The 17,311-nt window shown below is 39.4% G+C and overlaps 1 protein-coding gene across 1 annotated transcript; it reads right to left on the reverse strand.

Moving 5' to 3' along the window:
- Positions 1 to 5,517: 5,517 nt before the first annotated feature.
- Positions 5,518 to 12,950, reverse strand: LOC105030146 (sialoadhesin-like). Its single transcript, XM_034294309.1, has 14 exons — positions 12,838 to 12,950; positions 12,336 to 12,701; positions 11,990 to 12,220; positions 9,984 to 10,349; positions 9,638 to 9,868; positions 8,651 to 9,016; positions 8,130 to 8,354; positions 7,628 to 7,993; positions 7,261 to 7,512; positions 7,006 to 7,078; positions 6,853 to 6,922; positions 6,678 to 6,758; positions 6,467 to 6,547; positions 5,518 to 6,318 (listed from the first exon to the last, which is right to left on the reverse strand). Exons 4-14 carry the CDS (start codon positions 10,309 to 10,311, stop codon positions 6,226 to 6,228), a joined length of 2,166 nt encoding a protein of 721 aa, XP_034150200.1. The 5' UTR covers positions 10,312 to 10,349; positions 11,990 to 12,220; positions 12,336 to 12,701; positions 12,838 to 12,950; the 3' UTR covers positions 5,518 to 6,225.
- Between the last annotated feature and the right edge of the window lie 4,361 nt (positions 12,951 to 17,311).

Here is a 17,311-nt window from a genome sequence, read left to right on the forward strand (position 1 = left end):
TGAAAGAATACAGGAACTGCATTTCGTGATAGAGAGTTATTAATTTTATTGTCACGAGAATTCACATTGCTTATTCTGAGTATAATCCTGTAATTTAGTAAGGCCATTGTGTGTTCTAGCCCTGTTTACATGTAGAGGATGTGCCTACAGCAGATAGTTTTTGCTAACTTCTCAAGGCCTGTAGACATATTGCTATGCTGTTGTCAAAGTTCGCACCAACATACATGGGAGGGAGACACAGTGGGCTGTACTGAATGTATATAGACCTGATGTACTGAATGAATATAGGCCTGATGTACTGAATGTATATGCACAGGCTCTCCAAAGGTCTTGTTCAGGAAATGTAATGTACACATTGTTGTCAGATTGTTTCATACACTTCAATTCCTGATTTGCATTAACATGTTTCCATCAATGGATATCAATGAATAGCACATATCCTTAAACAAAATATTGCACTTTAGTGTTTTTGCTCTCTGTAATAGAATCTACTTACATTACAGACGTGTTTGGTAGGCTGGAGGTTCTGAGGACGTGGTTATCATATGTTATAGACTTTGATCCCATCTGCTGGCCATTTTTAGACGTTACATAGAAACTTCCCCTAGACATGATTTTTTTGCTACATTATTTATGACCCATTTTCTATAATTATTTTGGACATTGTTCTTGCTACTGTATAATAGACAGACTCTGTAGGATTCTTCTAGAAAAACACTCTCCCTTTATTCCAACTAGGATATTTTATAGTGACATGGTGTTACCAGTGTCCCAGTGACCCCTGTCTCCTGAGAGGGAACAGATAATAGTCCTCTATCTAAACCTGACCAGTAACACCTAAACCTAACCAGTAACACATAAACCTAACCAGCAACACCTAAACCTAACCAGTATCACCTAAACCTAACCAGTAACACATAAACCTAACCAGTAACACATAAACCTAACCAGTAACACCTAAACCTAACCAGTAACACATAAACCTAACCAGTAACACCTAACCGTAAAACCCTCACACTGTCAGTAATTCTTACAGTACGTTTGTCCCTAAACCTCTTAACCGGACATAGAATTTTCCCCAGTGGGGACCTTGTGGTGATCTATTTTTCACATTAATATGTATATAAATGGATCTCTCTCCCATACACACATATTGTAGATAAACATAAACACCTTGTATATTACAGTTTTTTACAATCGCTATGACAGTTTTTTCAATACATTTAACAAGTTTCCTAAACTCTTAACGCACCAACACACCTAAAACACACAATTGGCAAAACGGTTAATTTCATGCTCAAAATCACACATTGCAAACTAAACTCCAAAACTAATTTACAAAATACAATAATACACTAACACAATACACTATGTCTAACAAAACACTGCAAACATGTTTCAAAATCACATAATTATTCAAAACACTAACACATGTTCTCTTCCAACAGGAACATTTAGTCAATCATAACACAATGACGAAAAAAACACTATCATCAGCTGAAATTACAGAAACTGCATTATTTTATGTATCAGGTCTGCCCTTATACAATTGACAGTATATTGTATTGATCATAGATTGTGTTTTGCACTGCAGTTTCTTTTGATGCCTCTCTACATTTTTGTTTTGTTGGGTTTAGTAAATGCATTTGTTTCTTTTGCTGCAGAAATTCTATACAAAAAATGAATGACCATCTTAGAGTAGCTTTATAGAATGCACAGTTTATGAAAAAAAAAAGACAGAGACAGAATTGCTGCAGTAAAGACTTTATTTGTAAAAGGACATTGCTGAAAGATATACAAACAGAAAAAGCACTGGAATAATAATAACAAAAACAAAGTAATCTTCTAATCTGCCCGGTCTTCTGCATTTGGCCACATGTTCTCATCCACATCACACCTGATATCTTCTTTGGCAAGGCATCGTGGGAAGAATCGTTTGGCATGCCTTGCACACTGTGTATAGTACAGTAATGACTGTATTGCATAACCTTACCTGGACGTATTGCTGACGGAGTTCTTTGATGCGCTCACTGTTCCTTTCAAAAGGAACTTTGTATAGTTGTTTCATTCGGACTGTGTTTAGCTAGAGTCCGAGAAATGGATGTTATGCTGATTGCTGCAATGTTCCCAAAGACAAGGTTGTCCTCCACAACTCTGGACTGAATGTCCTTCAGTTTTATTTCATTGTCAGCAATCAACATGTTGACAATAGCACGTTCCTGTTCTTCATTCAGGAGCTTTCCTCTGCCCCCTGAGGGAGGTAGACGTTGAATCCTTAGAGGGACAAAAGACAGTTACATTTTAGAGACCGGAGGCATACAGTCACTCTAATACTGTAAATGGTAATACTGTATTTACACTTTGCTGTAGGAAAAGCAATATCCTACCTGTTGGTTTCTCTGAAAATACGGACAATGGATGCCACTGTGTCCCGGCTGAGATTTGGCTGTACTCGTTCACCAGCCTCTCTGTATGATAGCCCGTGGTTTATGACATGGTCAATGATAGTAGCTCTTATTTGATCAGTTACCCTAGCTCTGGTCCTTCTTTGAGCACCACCACGCATTCTAACTCCTCTCCCTCTACCTTGCCCCACTCCTCTCCCTTGTCCTTGCCCCACTCCTCTCCCTTGTCCTTGCCCCACTCCTCTCCCTTGTCCTTGCCCCACTCCTCTCCCTTGTCCTTGCCCCACTCCTCTTCCTTGTCCTTGTCCTTGACCCACTCCTCTTCCTTGTCCTTGTCCTTGACCCACTCCTCTCCCTTTTCCTTGTCCTTGTCCCACTCCTCTCCCTTGTCCGGGTACTCGTCTTCCTCTCCCTCGTGCAGGCATTTCTTTCTTTCTTTCTTTCTTTCTTTGTGTTGCTCCATATTGTTCCTTTTCCATACAATATCAGCCCAAAGAGTACTCTTTCAGAACATATGCAATTGAAAGAACCTCAACACCTGAGTGTGCTTCCTAGATGGGAATCAGCTGTGATTTATATATTTGCATAACTTCAATAAGCTGTTTCTCATTAGCAATGGAATAAGATACAGGGAATATATTTGTGTTTCAATTCACAATATATACAGCTGTTTACCTTGACTTTAGCCTGTAAGGTTAGGTTTAGAACATGGTGTTATCTGTTCTGACATACAGTGTGAAAGCATTTGTAAATTTGACTGTAAAATTACATTGTTTTGGTCTTGGTTGAGCTTGTGTGTAAAAGAAGTTCAAGCATTTAAAATTTGTGTTAACTGTATGCATTTTGTGTCAAAGCAACAAGAAATGTGTTAATTGTATAGCCTACAAAGATGGATGTTGTGCTAGCCGTGTTAAGAGTTTAGGAAACTTGTTAAATGTATTGAAAAAACTGTCATAGCGATTGTAAAAAACTGTATAACATATGACTGAGGATCTTGATCACTGACCAACACTCATACTCTAACACATACTGCTTTCAAATACAGCTCAAAAGAAACTGAAAGAATACAGGAACTGCATTTCGTGATAGAGAGTTATTAATTTTATTGTCACGAGAATTCACATTGCTTATTCTGAGTATAATCCTGTAATTTAGTAAGGCCATTGTGTGTTCTAGCCCTGTTTACATGTAGAGGATGTGCCTACAGCAGATAGTTTTTGCTAACTTCTCAAGGCCTGTAGACATATTGCTATGCTGTTGTCAAAGTTCGCACCAACATACATGGGAGGGAGACACAGTGGGCTGTACTGAATGTATATAGACCTGATGTACTGAATGAATATAGGCCTGATGTACTGAATGTATATAGACCTGATGTACTGAATGTATATAGCCCTGATGTACTGAATGTATATAGACCTGATGTACTGAATGTATATAGCCCTGATGTACTGAATGTATATAGACCTGATGAACTGAATGTATATAGCCCTGATGTACTGAATGTATATAGACCTGATGTACTGAATGTATATAGACCTGATGTACTGAATGTATATAGCCCTGATGTACTGAATGTATATAGACCTGATGAACTGAATGTATATAGACCTCTAATCATACATGGGAGGGAGACAGTGGGCTGTACTGAATGTACATATAGACCTGATGTACTGAATGTATATAGACCTCTAATCATACATGGGAGGGAGACAGTGGGCTGTACTGAATATATATATAGACCTGATGTACTGAATGTATATAGACCTCTAATCATACATGGGAGGGAGACAGTGGGCTGTACTGAATATATATATAGACCTGATGTACTGAATGTATATAGACCTCTAATCATACATGGGAGGGAGACAGTGGGCTGTACTGAATATATATATAGACCTGATGTACTGAATGTATATAGATCTGAGCTCAACTTTCAATGGGGAGCTCTTGACCTGACTCTGCTGAGTGTCAACTGCTCCAGGTTGGCAAATCTAGAAGAAATCTTTACTTTTACCCATTTAGTGATTTCCACAACAATTTCTACACTGGCATTCTTGAGTCCATCCTGACTTCCTCCATCACAGTCTGGTACGCTGCAGCCACTGCCAAGGACAAGGGCAGGCTGGAACACATCATCCGCTATGCAGAAAAGGTTATTGGTTGCAAGCTGCCATCTCCAGGATGCGGAGGTGAGCTGGTAAGACTGGGCCTGGGTACTATTCAGTGTTCTCCCCTCTGGCAGAAGGCTGAGGTGCATAAGGACTAAAACCTCTCGCCACAAGAAAAGTTTATTTCCTACAGCAGTAGGCCTCATTAAAATGCCAAATGGACTATAGCCCTCTCCCAACATTCACACACAGCCCTCAACAGACAAAATCCTTTTTTTTTGTTATTGCAGTGAACAATTTCTATGCTCAGTCCACTGTTCTTATTTGTTTTTATTTCCCTTATTCCTTTTGTATTCTTTTTTTTTGCAGCACCAATGGCCAGAACAAATTCCTTGTTTGTTGGGAAACTTACTTGGCAATGAAACCCTTTCTGATTCAGAGTTGCTGATTGGGGAGAACAGAAGTGCAGCGCAGAGATGCCTAGAGGTCTCCCCAAAGTAGGTCCTGACTGTGGCGGCTGGGCACATAGAGATACCTAGAAGACCCCAGCCAAGACCTACAGAGGGTAGAAATGTACAAGTATTCTGTATATGACTGACTATATATGCATATAAGACAGACTACATATGACTTTACAGTGACTGTCAGATGTATATCACCTCATTAAAATGTTATCCAAAAACTAATCAACATTTAATTAAACTTTTATTTGAATGGTAAACAGCCACATTTTTGTAAACAATAAAAATGAAGAACAAACAGGAAATACAATGACAACAAAGAGTACAGAAAATAACAAAGGAGTCATTGAATAAAGGCATTTATAAAAAAACTTGTTCAGGATTCAGATTCACAAGAAGTTTGACATTGTATTGCAAAGTTCAAGAAAAAGTGATATACAACAATAAAAACCTAGTTCCTAACAAGCAGCCTGACTCAGTATAGGTACTACCACTGTGACAGTCTCTGTATTTCTAGCAAATTGCACTTCATAACGTCAGTATGCGCTTTGAACTGGAATAAGCTGGGCCTCTGACCCCTGAACAGGAATAAATGGGGCCCCTGACCACTGAACTGGAATAAACTGGCCCTCTGATCCTGATTCCAGCACTGTACCCCAAACCTATACTGGGGGCTTGAAATTATATTGATTTGCATGTTTTTGAAACCAATTTACACGAGCGATGACATGAGACAGTTTTTCATTTGCTGTACCAACAAGCACATCACAAGAGAACAATTGTGTAACTATGTGTTAATTCTGCATCTGGTGGAATATGTGGTGTTTCTATGTGTACGTTAGTTGCAAACCACTTGCAAACCACTTAAATGCACACAATGAGGAAAAACTTTGGACAGTGCTTATAACCTCACACAGCATGGTTATTCTCACTCTGATTCATGACATATAAGTACTTGGCACCATCAGAACCTACATGAAGGTCATCTCCATCATTACCTCCTGTTACCAAAAGTCTCATATCATCAGTAATCAGTAGGCCAAACCATGCTCTTAACCTCTCGCGCAGTTAAAATCAAAATATACATCATTATCATCACCTCCACATTTAAGTCAAGCTTATCATCTGGACATTTTCAATATAGGGTAGGATAATTATTGAAATTGAATAGAGATGTTAAAACTAGCGTTGAATATGATGCCAGTTCTGTGGTGGTTCACTTCAGTCCAGGTTCTGTTGTGGTTCTCTTCAGTCCAGGTTCTGTGGTGGTTCTCTACAGTTCTCGTAAACAGAAGTCTCAGTGTGTATCTGGGTGTTTGTGTCACAGAGGAGTCTCGCATTCTGGAAGAAAACACACTAAATAAACAATTAACACACACGCGCACAAACACACACACACACATATACACACACACACACACAAAAAAACATCTCCCTTGAAGTTGCTGGTCCAACGTTGTTTTAGAAGACGATGCCACACAAAACTTACTACCAGGGTGTCATAGTCAGGTGACCTGGTCCTCATGTTCAGAGATGAGTACATGTCACTGTTAGTATCAGGATGGACACTCTGTGGGGGAGGGAGGGATAGAAATGTAGAGAGGGAGAATACATTTATTTTCAATCAACACTCAAATATTGTAAATAACAAAAAAAAAATGCAAAGACATGAACATAATAATGTATGATAATGTAGTTACATCCAGAGTATCATATTCAGGGGATCTGTTCCTCATGTTCAGAGTTGTGTACATGTCACTGTTAGGATCAGGATGGACACTCTGGAGAGAGAGAGAGTGATGGAATAGAGAGAGAGAATGTTCTATGAAACAACCCATCATTTAAAAATATACTAATCTATTTAAACCTTCTGACCTGTTCCTTGTCTTCAGTGTCTCTGGTGCTTCTGTTGTCAGACGAGGTGGATATGGAAGCATTCTTCCTCCTAAACACACGATCAATTAATAAATGAATTACAACTGAATGTAAAATCACATTTGGTTCAAAAAAATATTAATGTCTCCTCACCTGAACCAAATGAATCCAGAGAGACAGAGAATGAGAACCAGAACAACAATTTTGATTCCTACAGATCTAGTCCCTAAAATACAAGATGATATAAATGAATGTTACATTAAAAAACTAAACAGAATATGAAAGAACTACTTGGCAAGGGATAACATTGGACCATACATGTACTAAAGTGTCATTAGAAAAATTATAAAGATTATATTATATTGAAACACCTATTTTTTTATTGAAACATGGAAGATTAAATGTTACCTGCAACATTGACCATCAGAACTGAAGAGTTCTTAGATCCTCTCCCATTCCTGACCTCACAATAATATTCTCCACTGTCCTCAGATGTGATATTAGTGATGCTGTAACTCTGTCCTGATGCTTTTGGTGAGGTTACAGTCTTCTTGTACCAGATGTAGGTGGTGTTACCAGTCAGAGGACAGGATGTGATACAGGTGAGTGTTACATTTTGTCCCTTAGTCACTGTAGCAGGACTCATCTTCACCTGTACATCTGATAGAATATGAAATAACCAAACACACCTCTGAGGAAACTGAATTATACATTTATATCTTTAGTAATTCATCACAATACAACGTTGTATCAAACCCTGTAAGTTCAGTATTACCTGTGACAGTCAGAGTGGTTCCAGGGAGGCTATGACTCCATTCTACGTTGTATGTTTTAAATGTGAAGCGATACTCAGCTGAGTCCTCTTCTCTCAGATCTGTGATTCTCAGGGTGAAGGGACCTCTGTATCTCCTACTCTCTTGGTCAGGATACTCCACCCGACCTGCATACCTTGGGTCTGTGATTAGGTCCTCAGGGATCAACTTATCCCTCCACCTACCACTCTGTTTAGGACTAAACCACAGTGGTGATGTGACATTGTTACGACCAACATAAGTACAGGATATGTCCACTGATGACCCCTTCAAGACACAAATTCTCCTCTGGGTGTAAATCACTCTGTTACAGTACTGACCCATAACACCTGAAACACAGTGACGTAAAAAGAGGATATTTTCTTAGTTATTTCTGTAAATACTTATAATACTGGTATCAAAACTTAATAAAAATCAACACTTAGGTTATGCAGAGTTAAAATGATTCATTGAATAAACACTCACACACTGTAGGAGATTGGAGATCCTCATGACCTTTAACAGAACAGGAGTAACTGTCTTCAAAGTTAAAGGGCACTGGGTCTTTGTACTGGGGGAAGGAGCTCTCATCTATCTGTAGTCCGTTCTTGTACCAGATGTAGGTGGGGTTACCAGTCAGATGACAGGATGTGATACAGGTCAGTGTCTTCCAGTATGACCACCCTTCAGGACTCACCTCCACCTGAAGACCTGAATAAAGTGGAGAAAACACAGAGTAAACTACAGTAATCAGAACTGACATGCATTCATAGTTTATTTAATCACTCTTTAAAATTATATATTTTATTTGATATTTTCTCAAGTAATTAATCAGGATACAAAGTTGTATTAAATTCTGTGGACTGGTTTGGCAGACATGTATTAAGCCTAGTCTAGGAAAAAACTAAATAGTTCAATAGACAAATCCATTGATCATGTTTTTTAGTCCTGGACTAGGCTCTATTTGTTTCTGCAAACACTGCCCTGTAAATTCACCTGTGCTTTACCTGTGACAGTCAGAGTTGTTCCAGGGAATCCATGACCCAAATCAAATGTGTTTGTTTTAAAAGTGAAGCGATACTCAGCTGAGTCCTCATCTCTCAGATCTGTGATTCTCAGGATGGAGGTACCGCTGAATCTTCTACTCTCTTGGTCAGAAAACTCCACCCGACCTGCATACTCTGGGTCTGTGGTTAGGTCCTCAGGGATCAACTCATCCCTCCACCAACCACTTTGTTTAGGACTAAACCACAGTGATGATGTGACAGAATTACCACCAACATAAGTACAGGATATGTCCACTGATGACCCCTTCAAGACACAGATTCTCCTCTTGTTGTAAGTCACTCTTCTACAGGTCTGACCCTGAACGCCTGAAATATGATGACATTGTATTACTTATATTTTAAATGCCTCAAACTACTGTTATAAAACCAGCACACACAAATACATTCTTAAAAACCAGGTGGATAAAATGTTGAATGCTGATTGCCTGAAAGCCTTTTCACATGTTTGCAATCAGGCATTTTGGGTGTTTGGTGTGTGGTCAGTATCCCACAAATAAGAGCTGTTTTCATGAACCACACATAGCGGAGTTCCTGGACATAGTGCTAAGCCGTGGTAAACTGGCAATATAGCACAAATCCCAATAATGCTTTATTACTTTTATAAACCAGGTACCAATGCAGTTAAAAATGTACCAAGTGATGTCATGTATGTGTTATAGTCTCCAATATATATCGGATGGTTTGAAATCTGATTGGCTGGCAACCCTGGCATATCAGACCGTATACACGGGTAAGACATCACTTCTTTGTGCTGTAATTGTATTGGTTTATAAAAGCAACAAAACATCTCTGGGGTTTGTGATATGTTTCAAATAATTCAAGGATAAGTGTGGTGTCCAGGCACTCTGTGTCGCCTCATGTCTAAAACAAGCTTACTTCCCTTATGCCTTATGCTCAATTAACATGATGTATTAAATAAAAACTCACACACTGTAGAAGAGTGGAGATCCTCATGACCTTTAACAGAACAGGAGTAACTGTCATCATAGTTACTGGTGACTGAGTCTTTGTACTGGGGGGAGGAGCTCTCATCTATCTGTTGTCCGTTCTTGTACCAGATGTAGGTGGTGTTACCAGTCAGAGGACAGGATGTGATACAGGTCAGTGTTACATTCTGTCCCTCAGTCACTGTAGCAGGAGTCACTTTCACCTGTATATCTGATATAATATGAAATAACCAAACACACTTCTGAGGAAACTGAATTATACTTTTATATATTCAGTAATTCATCACAATACAACGTTGTATCAAACCCTGTAATTTCAGTGTTACCTGTGACAGTCAGAGTAGTTCCAGGGAAACTATGACCCCATTCAAAGTTGTCTGTTTTAAAAGTGAAGCGATACTCAGCTGAGTCCTCCTCTCTCAGATCTGTGATTCTCAGGGTGAAGGGACCTCTTGATCTTCTACTCTCTTGGTCAGGATACTCCACCCGACCTGCATACCCTGGGTCTGTGGATATGTCCTCAGGGATCAACTTATCCCTCCACCTACCACTCTGTTTAGGACTAAACCACAGTGGTGATGTGACATAATAACGACCAACATAAGTACAGGATATGTCCACTGATGACCCCTTCAAGACACAGATTCTCCTCATGGTGTAAATCACTCTGTTACAGTACTGATCCTGAACACCTGAATCACAGTGACATAACAAGAGAACATTTTGTTAGTTATTTCTGTAAATACATATATTACTGGTATCAAAATGTAATAATAACATACACAGAGGTTATACAGTGTTAAAATGATGTATTGAATAAACACTCACACACTGAAGGAGAGTGGAGATCCTCATGACCTTTTACAGAACAGGAGTAACTGTCTTCATGGTTCCTGTCGACTGAGTCTTTGTACTGGGGGGAGGAGCTTTCATCTATCTGTAGTCCATTCTTGTACCAGATGTAGGTGGGGTTACCAGTCAGAGGACAGGTGGTTCTACAGGTCAGTGTATTTGATGCCGACCTCGCTTTATGATTCACCTCCACCTGAACAACTGAATAAAGTGGAGAAAACACAGAGTAAACTACAGTCATCAGAACTGATATGCATTCATAGTTTATTTTATCACTCTTTAAAAAGATATATTTTATTGGATATTTTCTCATGTAATTAATCAGGATACAAAGTTGTATTAAGTTCTGTGGACTGGTTTCGCAGACATGTATTAAGCCTAGTCTAGGAAAAAACAAAACAGTTAAATAGAAAAATCCATTGATCGTATTTTTTAGTCCTGTACTAGGCTTTATTTGTTTCTGCAAACACTGCCCTGTAAATTCACCTGTGCTTTACCTGTGACTGTCAGAGTTGCTCCAGGGAATCCATGACCCCAATCAAATGTGTTTGTTTTAAAAGTGAAGCGATACTCAGCTGAGTCCTCATCTCTCAGATCTGTGATTCTCAGGGTGGAGGTACCGCTGTATCTTCTACTCTCTTGGTCAGGATACTCCACCCGACCTGCATACTCTGGGTCTGTGGTTAGGTCCTCAGGGATCAACTCATCCCTCCACCAACCACTTTGTTTAGGACTAAACCACAGTGATGATGTGACAGAATTACCACCAACATAAGTACAGGATATGTCCACTGATGACCCCTTCAAGACACAGATTCTCCTCTTGTTGTAAGTCACTCTTCTACAGGTCTGACCCTGAACACCTGAAATATGATGACATTGTATTACTTATATTTTAAATGCCTCAAACTACTGTTATAAAACCAGCACACACAAATACATTCTTATAAACCAGGTGGATAAAATGTTGAATGCTGATTGCCTGAAAGCCTTTTCACATGTTAGCAATCAGGCATTTTGGGTGTTTGGTGTGTGGTTAGTATCCCACAAATAAGAGCTGTTTTCATGAACCACACATAGCGGAGTTCCTTGACATAGTGCTAAGCCGTGGTAAACTGGCAATATAGCACAAATCCCAATAATGCCTTATTACTTTTATAAACCTTGTACCAATGCAGTTAAAAATGTACAAAGTGATGTCATGTATGTGTTATAGTCTCCAATATATATCGGATGGTTTGAAATCTGATTGGCTGGCAACCCTGGCATATCAGACCGTATAGGTAAGACATCACTTCTTAGTGCTGTAATTGTATTGGTTTATAAAAGCAACAAAGCATCTCGGGGTTTGTGATGTGTTTCAAATAATTCAAGGATAAGTGTGGTGTCCAGGCACTCTGTGTCGCCTCATGTCTAAAAACAAGCTTACTTCCCTTATACCTTATGCTCAATTAACATGATGTATTAAATAAAAACTCACACACTGTAGGAGAGTGGAGATCCTCATGACCTTTAACAGAACAGGAGTAACTGTCTCTATAGTTACTGGTGACTGAGTCTTTGTACTGGGGGGAGGAGCTCTCATCTATCAGTAGTCCGTTCTTGTACCAGATGTAGGTGGTGTTACCAGTCAGAGGACAGGATGTGATACAGGTCAGTGTTACATTCTGTCCCTCAGTCACTGTAGCAGGAGTCACTTTCACCTGTATATCTGATATAATATGAAATAACCAAACACACTTCTGAGGAAACTGAATTCTACTTTTATATATTCAGTAATTCATCACAATACAACGTTGTATCAAACCCTGTAAGATCAGTTTTACCTGTGACAGTCAGAGTAGTTCCAGGGAGACTATGACCCCATTCAAAGTAGTCTGTTTTAAAAGTGAATCGATACTCAGCTGAGTCCTCCTCTCTCAAGTCTGTGATTCTCAGGGTGGATGTACCGCTGTATCTTCTACGCCCTTGGTCAGGATACTCCACCCGACCTGCATACCCTGGGTCTGTGGTTAGGTCCTCAGGGATCAACGTATCCCTCCACCTACCACTCTGTTTAGGACTAAACCACAGTGATGTTGTGACAGGATATTGACCAGCAAAAGTACAGGATATGTCCACTGATGAGCCCTTCAAGACACAGATTCTCCTCTTGGTGTAAGTAACTCTGTTGCAGGTCTGACTTACAAGACCTGAATCACAGTGACATAACAAGAGAACATTTTGTTAGTTATTTCTGTAAATACATATATTACTGGTATCAAAACTTAATGAAAACCAACACGTAGGTTATACAGTTTTAAAATTATGTATTGAATAAACACTCACACACTGAAGGAGAGTGGAGATCCTCATGACCTTTTACAGAACAGGAGTAACTGTCTTCATGGTTCCTGTCGAATGAGTCTTTGTACTGGGGGGAGGAGCTTTCATCTATCTGTTGTCCGTTCTTGTACCAGATGTAGGTGGGGTTACCAGTCAGAGGACAGGTGGTTCTACAGGTCAGTGTATTTAATGCCGACCTCTCTTTAAAATTCACCTCCACCTGAACAACTGAATAAAGTGGAGAAAACACAGAGTAAACTACAGTCATCAGAACTGACATGCATTCATAGTTTATTTGATCACTCTTTAAAATTATATATTTTATTTGATATTTTCTCAAGTAATTAATCAGGATACAAAGTTGTATTAAATTCTGTGGACTGGTTTCGCAGACATGTATTAAGCCTAGTCTAGGAAAAAACAAAATAGTTCTATAGACAAATCCAATGATCGTGTTTTATAGTCCTGGACTTGGCTTAATTTGTTTCTGCAAACACTGCCCTGTAAATTCACCTGTGCTTTACCTGTGACAGTCAGAGTTGTTCCAGGGAATCCATGACCCCAATCAAATGTGTTTGTTTTAAAAGTGAAGCGATACTCAGCTGAGTCCTCCTCTCTCAGATCTGTGATTCTCAGGGTGGAGGTTCCTCTGTATCTTCTACTCTCTTGGTCAGGATACTCCACCCGACCTGCATACCCTGGGTCTGTGGTTAGTTCCTCAGGGATCAACTTATCCCTCCACCTACCACTCTGTTTAGGACTAAACCACAGTGATGATGTGACAGAATTACCACCAACATAAGTACAGGATATGTCCACTGATGACCCCTTCAAGACACAGATTCTCCTCTTGTTGTAAGTCACTCTTCTACAGGTCTGACCCTGAACACCTGAAATATGATGACATTATATTACTTATATTTTAAATGCCTCAAACTACTGTTATAAAACTAGCACACACAAATACATTCTTATAAACCAGGTGGATAAAATGTTGAATGCTGATTGCCTGAAAGCCTTTTCACATGTTTGCAATCAGGCATTTTGGGTGTTTGGTGTGTGGTTAGAATCCCACAAATAAGAGCTGTTTTCATGAACCACACATAGCGGAGTTCCTGGACATAGTGCTAAGCCTTGGTAAACTGGCAATATAGCACAAATCCCAATGATTCCTTATTACTTTTATAAACCTTGTACCAATGCAGTTAAACATGTACAAAGTCATGTGATGTCATGCGTGTGTTATAGTCTCCAAAATACCGGGTGGTTTGAAATCTGATTGGCTGGCAACCCTGGCATATCAGACCGTATACACGGGTAAGACATCACTTCTTAGTGCTGTAATTGTATTGGTTTATAAAAGCAACAAAGCATCTCGGGGTTTGTGATGTGTTTCAAATAATTCAAGGATAAGTGTGGTGTCCAGGCACTCTGTGTCGCCTCATGTCTAAAAACAAGCTTACTTCCCTTATACCTTATGCTCAATTAACATGATGTATTAAATAAAAACTCACACACTGTAGGAGAGTGGAGATCCTCATGACCTTTAACAGAACAGGAGTAACTGTCTCTATAGTTACTGGTGACTGAGTCTTTGTACTGGGGGGAGGAGCTCTCATCTATCAGTAGTCCGTTCTTGTACCAGATGTAGGTGGTGTTACCAGTCAGAGGACAGGATGTGATACAGGTCAGTGTTACATTCTGTCCCTCAGTCACTGTAGCAGGAGTCACTTTCACCTGTATATCTGATATAATATGAAATAACCAAACACACTTCTGAGGAAACTGAATTATACTTTTATATATTCAGTAATTCATCACAATACAACGTTGTATCAAACCCTGTAAGATCAGTTTTACCTGTGACAGTCAGAGTAGTTCCAGGGAGACTATGACCCCATTCAAAGTAGTCTGTTTTAAAAGTGAATCGATACTCAGCTGAGTCCTCCTCTCTCAGATCTGTGATTCTCAGGGTGAAGGGACCACTGTATCTTCTACTCTCTTGGTCAGGATACTCCACCCGACCTGCATACCCTGGGTCTGTGGTTAGGTCCTCAGGGATCAACGTATCCCTCCACCTACCACTCTGTTTAGGACTAAACCACAGTGGTGATATGACATAATAACGACCAGCATAAGTACAGGATATGTCCACTGATGAGCCCTTCAAGACACACATACTACTCTTGCTGTAAGTCACTCTGTTGCAGTACTGACCCAGAACACCTGAAACACAGTGACATGACAAGAGGACATTGTCTTAGTTATTTCTATAAATACTTATATTACTGGTATCAGAACACATCAAGAAATCAACACACTGTGATTGCACACTGTTAACATGATGTATAAATAAACACTCACACACTGTAGGAGAGTGGGGATCCTCATGACCTTTAACAGAACAGGAGTAACTGTCTTCATAGTTACTGTAGACTGGGTCTTTGTACTGGGGGGATGAGCTCTCATCTAGATGTTGTCCGTTCTTGTACCAGATGTAGGTGGGGTTACCAGTCAGAGGACAGGTGGTTCTACAGGTCAGTGTTACATTCACTCCTGCAGTTACCTCAACCTGAAGACCTGAAATATTATTTTAACATTGTTAACTTCCCCTCAGGGACTCACCATTACACACAGCTGGATCAAACATTTCACGTTCAGTATTACCTGTAACAGTCAGATTTGTTCCAGGGAGACTAAGACTCAATTGAAGTGTGACTGTTATGAAATGTTTTTAACATGTCCTATTAGCTGTATTAGAGAATGGCCTTCTGAGATGCACTTTAGAGTTACACGTTTCACTGTCTCTGCCTGCAAGAACTCAATAAAACTGATGTTATGTAATGAGATCGGGTCTCTGAAATTCCTGCCTGAGTATCTCTTGGTGAATCTATATTTCCAACACAGTCTTTATAGAAATATATATGATATGTTGTGACTAACATATATTTCATTTCAAACATACCTGGAAAAGACACAGTTACTCCAGGATTGCCAATCCATTCACCTCTAGACTGATCTGTTATGAATCTGAACTTGTATTCAGCTGAGTCACTCTCCCTCAGGTCTGTGATTATCAGGGTGTGGTAATTTTTACTGCTATGATACGTCACACGACCTCTGTAGTCTGGGTCATCATTTAGATTCACATATTTCTTCCCACCAGCAACTTTAGTGAACCAGAAGGTTGATGTGACTTTATGACCACTTGGATACTTGTAGGTGCAGCTCAGCTCCACTGTTGACCCCTTCAAGACACAGATACTCTGAGTGGAGTAGGTCACATCCCAGTCACCCTGACCCAGTACCACTGAAACACAATCACATGACACAATGGAGTTAGAATGAAACCAAGTAAAAATAGATAGCATCTTTCCTATTTGGTCTTCTTGATTATCTGGCATTTGGCTATTTGTTGTGGAAACTAAATAAAATAAAGTGAGTTGGCATATGCGTTTTTGAAACTTTTAACAACAATATCGACAGATCCTGTAGTCTAGTGGTAAAAGTCCTGTCATTGACAAACTTAACATTTAGACCCCAGTTCCCATTTTACCTTTTTTCAGTTTACATGATGCCACCATTTTAATGTACATGGTTGTTCACTACAAGGAAATAAGTCTGTGTGTGAAATGGTGTCATGTATTGTAAACCTCCCTGGTGGGCTCTATTTGATAATACTTTGTTAAAACTGTTTTAGGCCCATTTATGATTGATAATGATAGTTAATGTATGTGGTCCCCATCAGGTCCACAGACAGGTTCATCACCTAAAATCCCATTTGAAGGGGGAATAGTTTTACAAGTGTGGTTCCAATATTTACGGATTTTAATAGTGTTTGTAAACTTTATGGCAAATAAACAACTTATATCATATAGTTTCTAAAAAAAATTCTTCTTAATTTTTTAAAGAAAGATTTATTCATTTTTTACTTCTGAATAAATAAATTAACCAATAACAGATTACACTTTCAAAGAAGTCTGAATTTTTGAACCAATTATGAAATCCAGATCACCATGTCAGGTCCTTGCTGGGGGCCTCTTGGCATCTCTGTGCTTCTGGTTTTTATTGTCCCCAATTAGAGGCAGCTGCCCTGTGTTGCCTTTAATTGTGAACCCTATTTATGAGGCCCTTCCTGGCCTTTGTTTGTGGATCATTGTTGGTGCCATTTGTGTTGTGCCTCAGTTCATGGTTTGCCTCTCCTTTTGTTGTATTTGTGGTTACAATTGAGAGGATGTTACCCTACGCTCGCTCTGCACTTCGTGTTCCACCTTCCCATGACTGTGACACACTGACCCCAAGCTGTTAAAAGAGCTGCTTGTCCAGTTGGGCCACAAGGATTTATGGGGAATATGACTTATATTTCAGTAAACACAAATAAACACATGGTTCTACATACAATTAGAACTAGTAACAGACATTCTTATAAACAAGTGGACTTTTCATAACTTAGATTTTCTTTCCAACAACTTGTCCC

This window comes from Esox lucius, chromosome 9, assembly GCF_011004845.1.
Source record: "Esox lucius isolate fEsoLuc1 chromosome 9, fEsoLuc1.pri, whole genome shotgun sequence".
Lineage (NCBI taxonomy): Eukaryota > Metazoa > Chordata > Actinopteri > Esociformes > Esocidae > Esox > Esox lucius.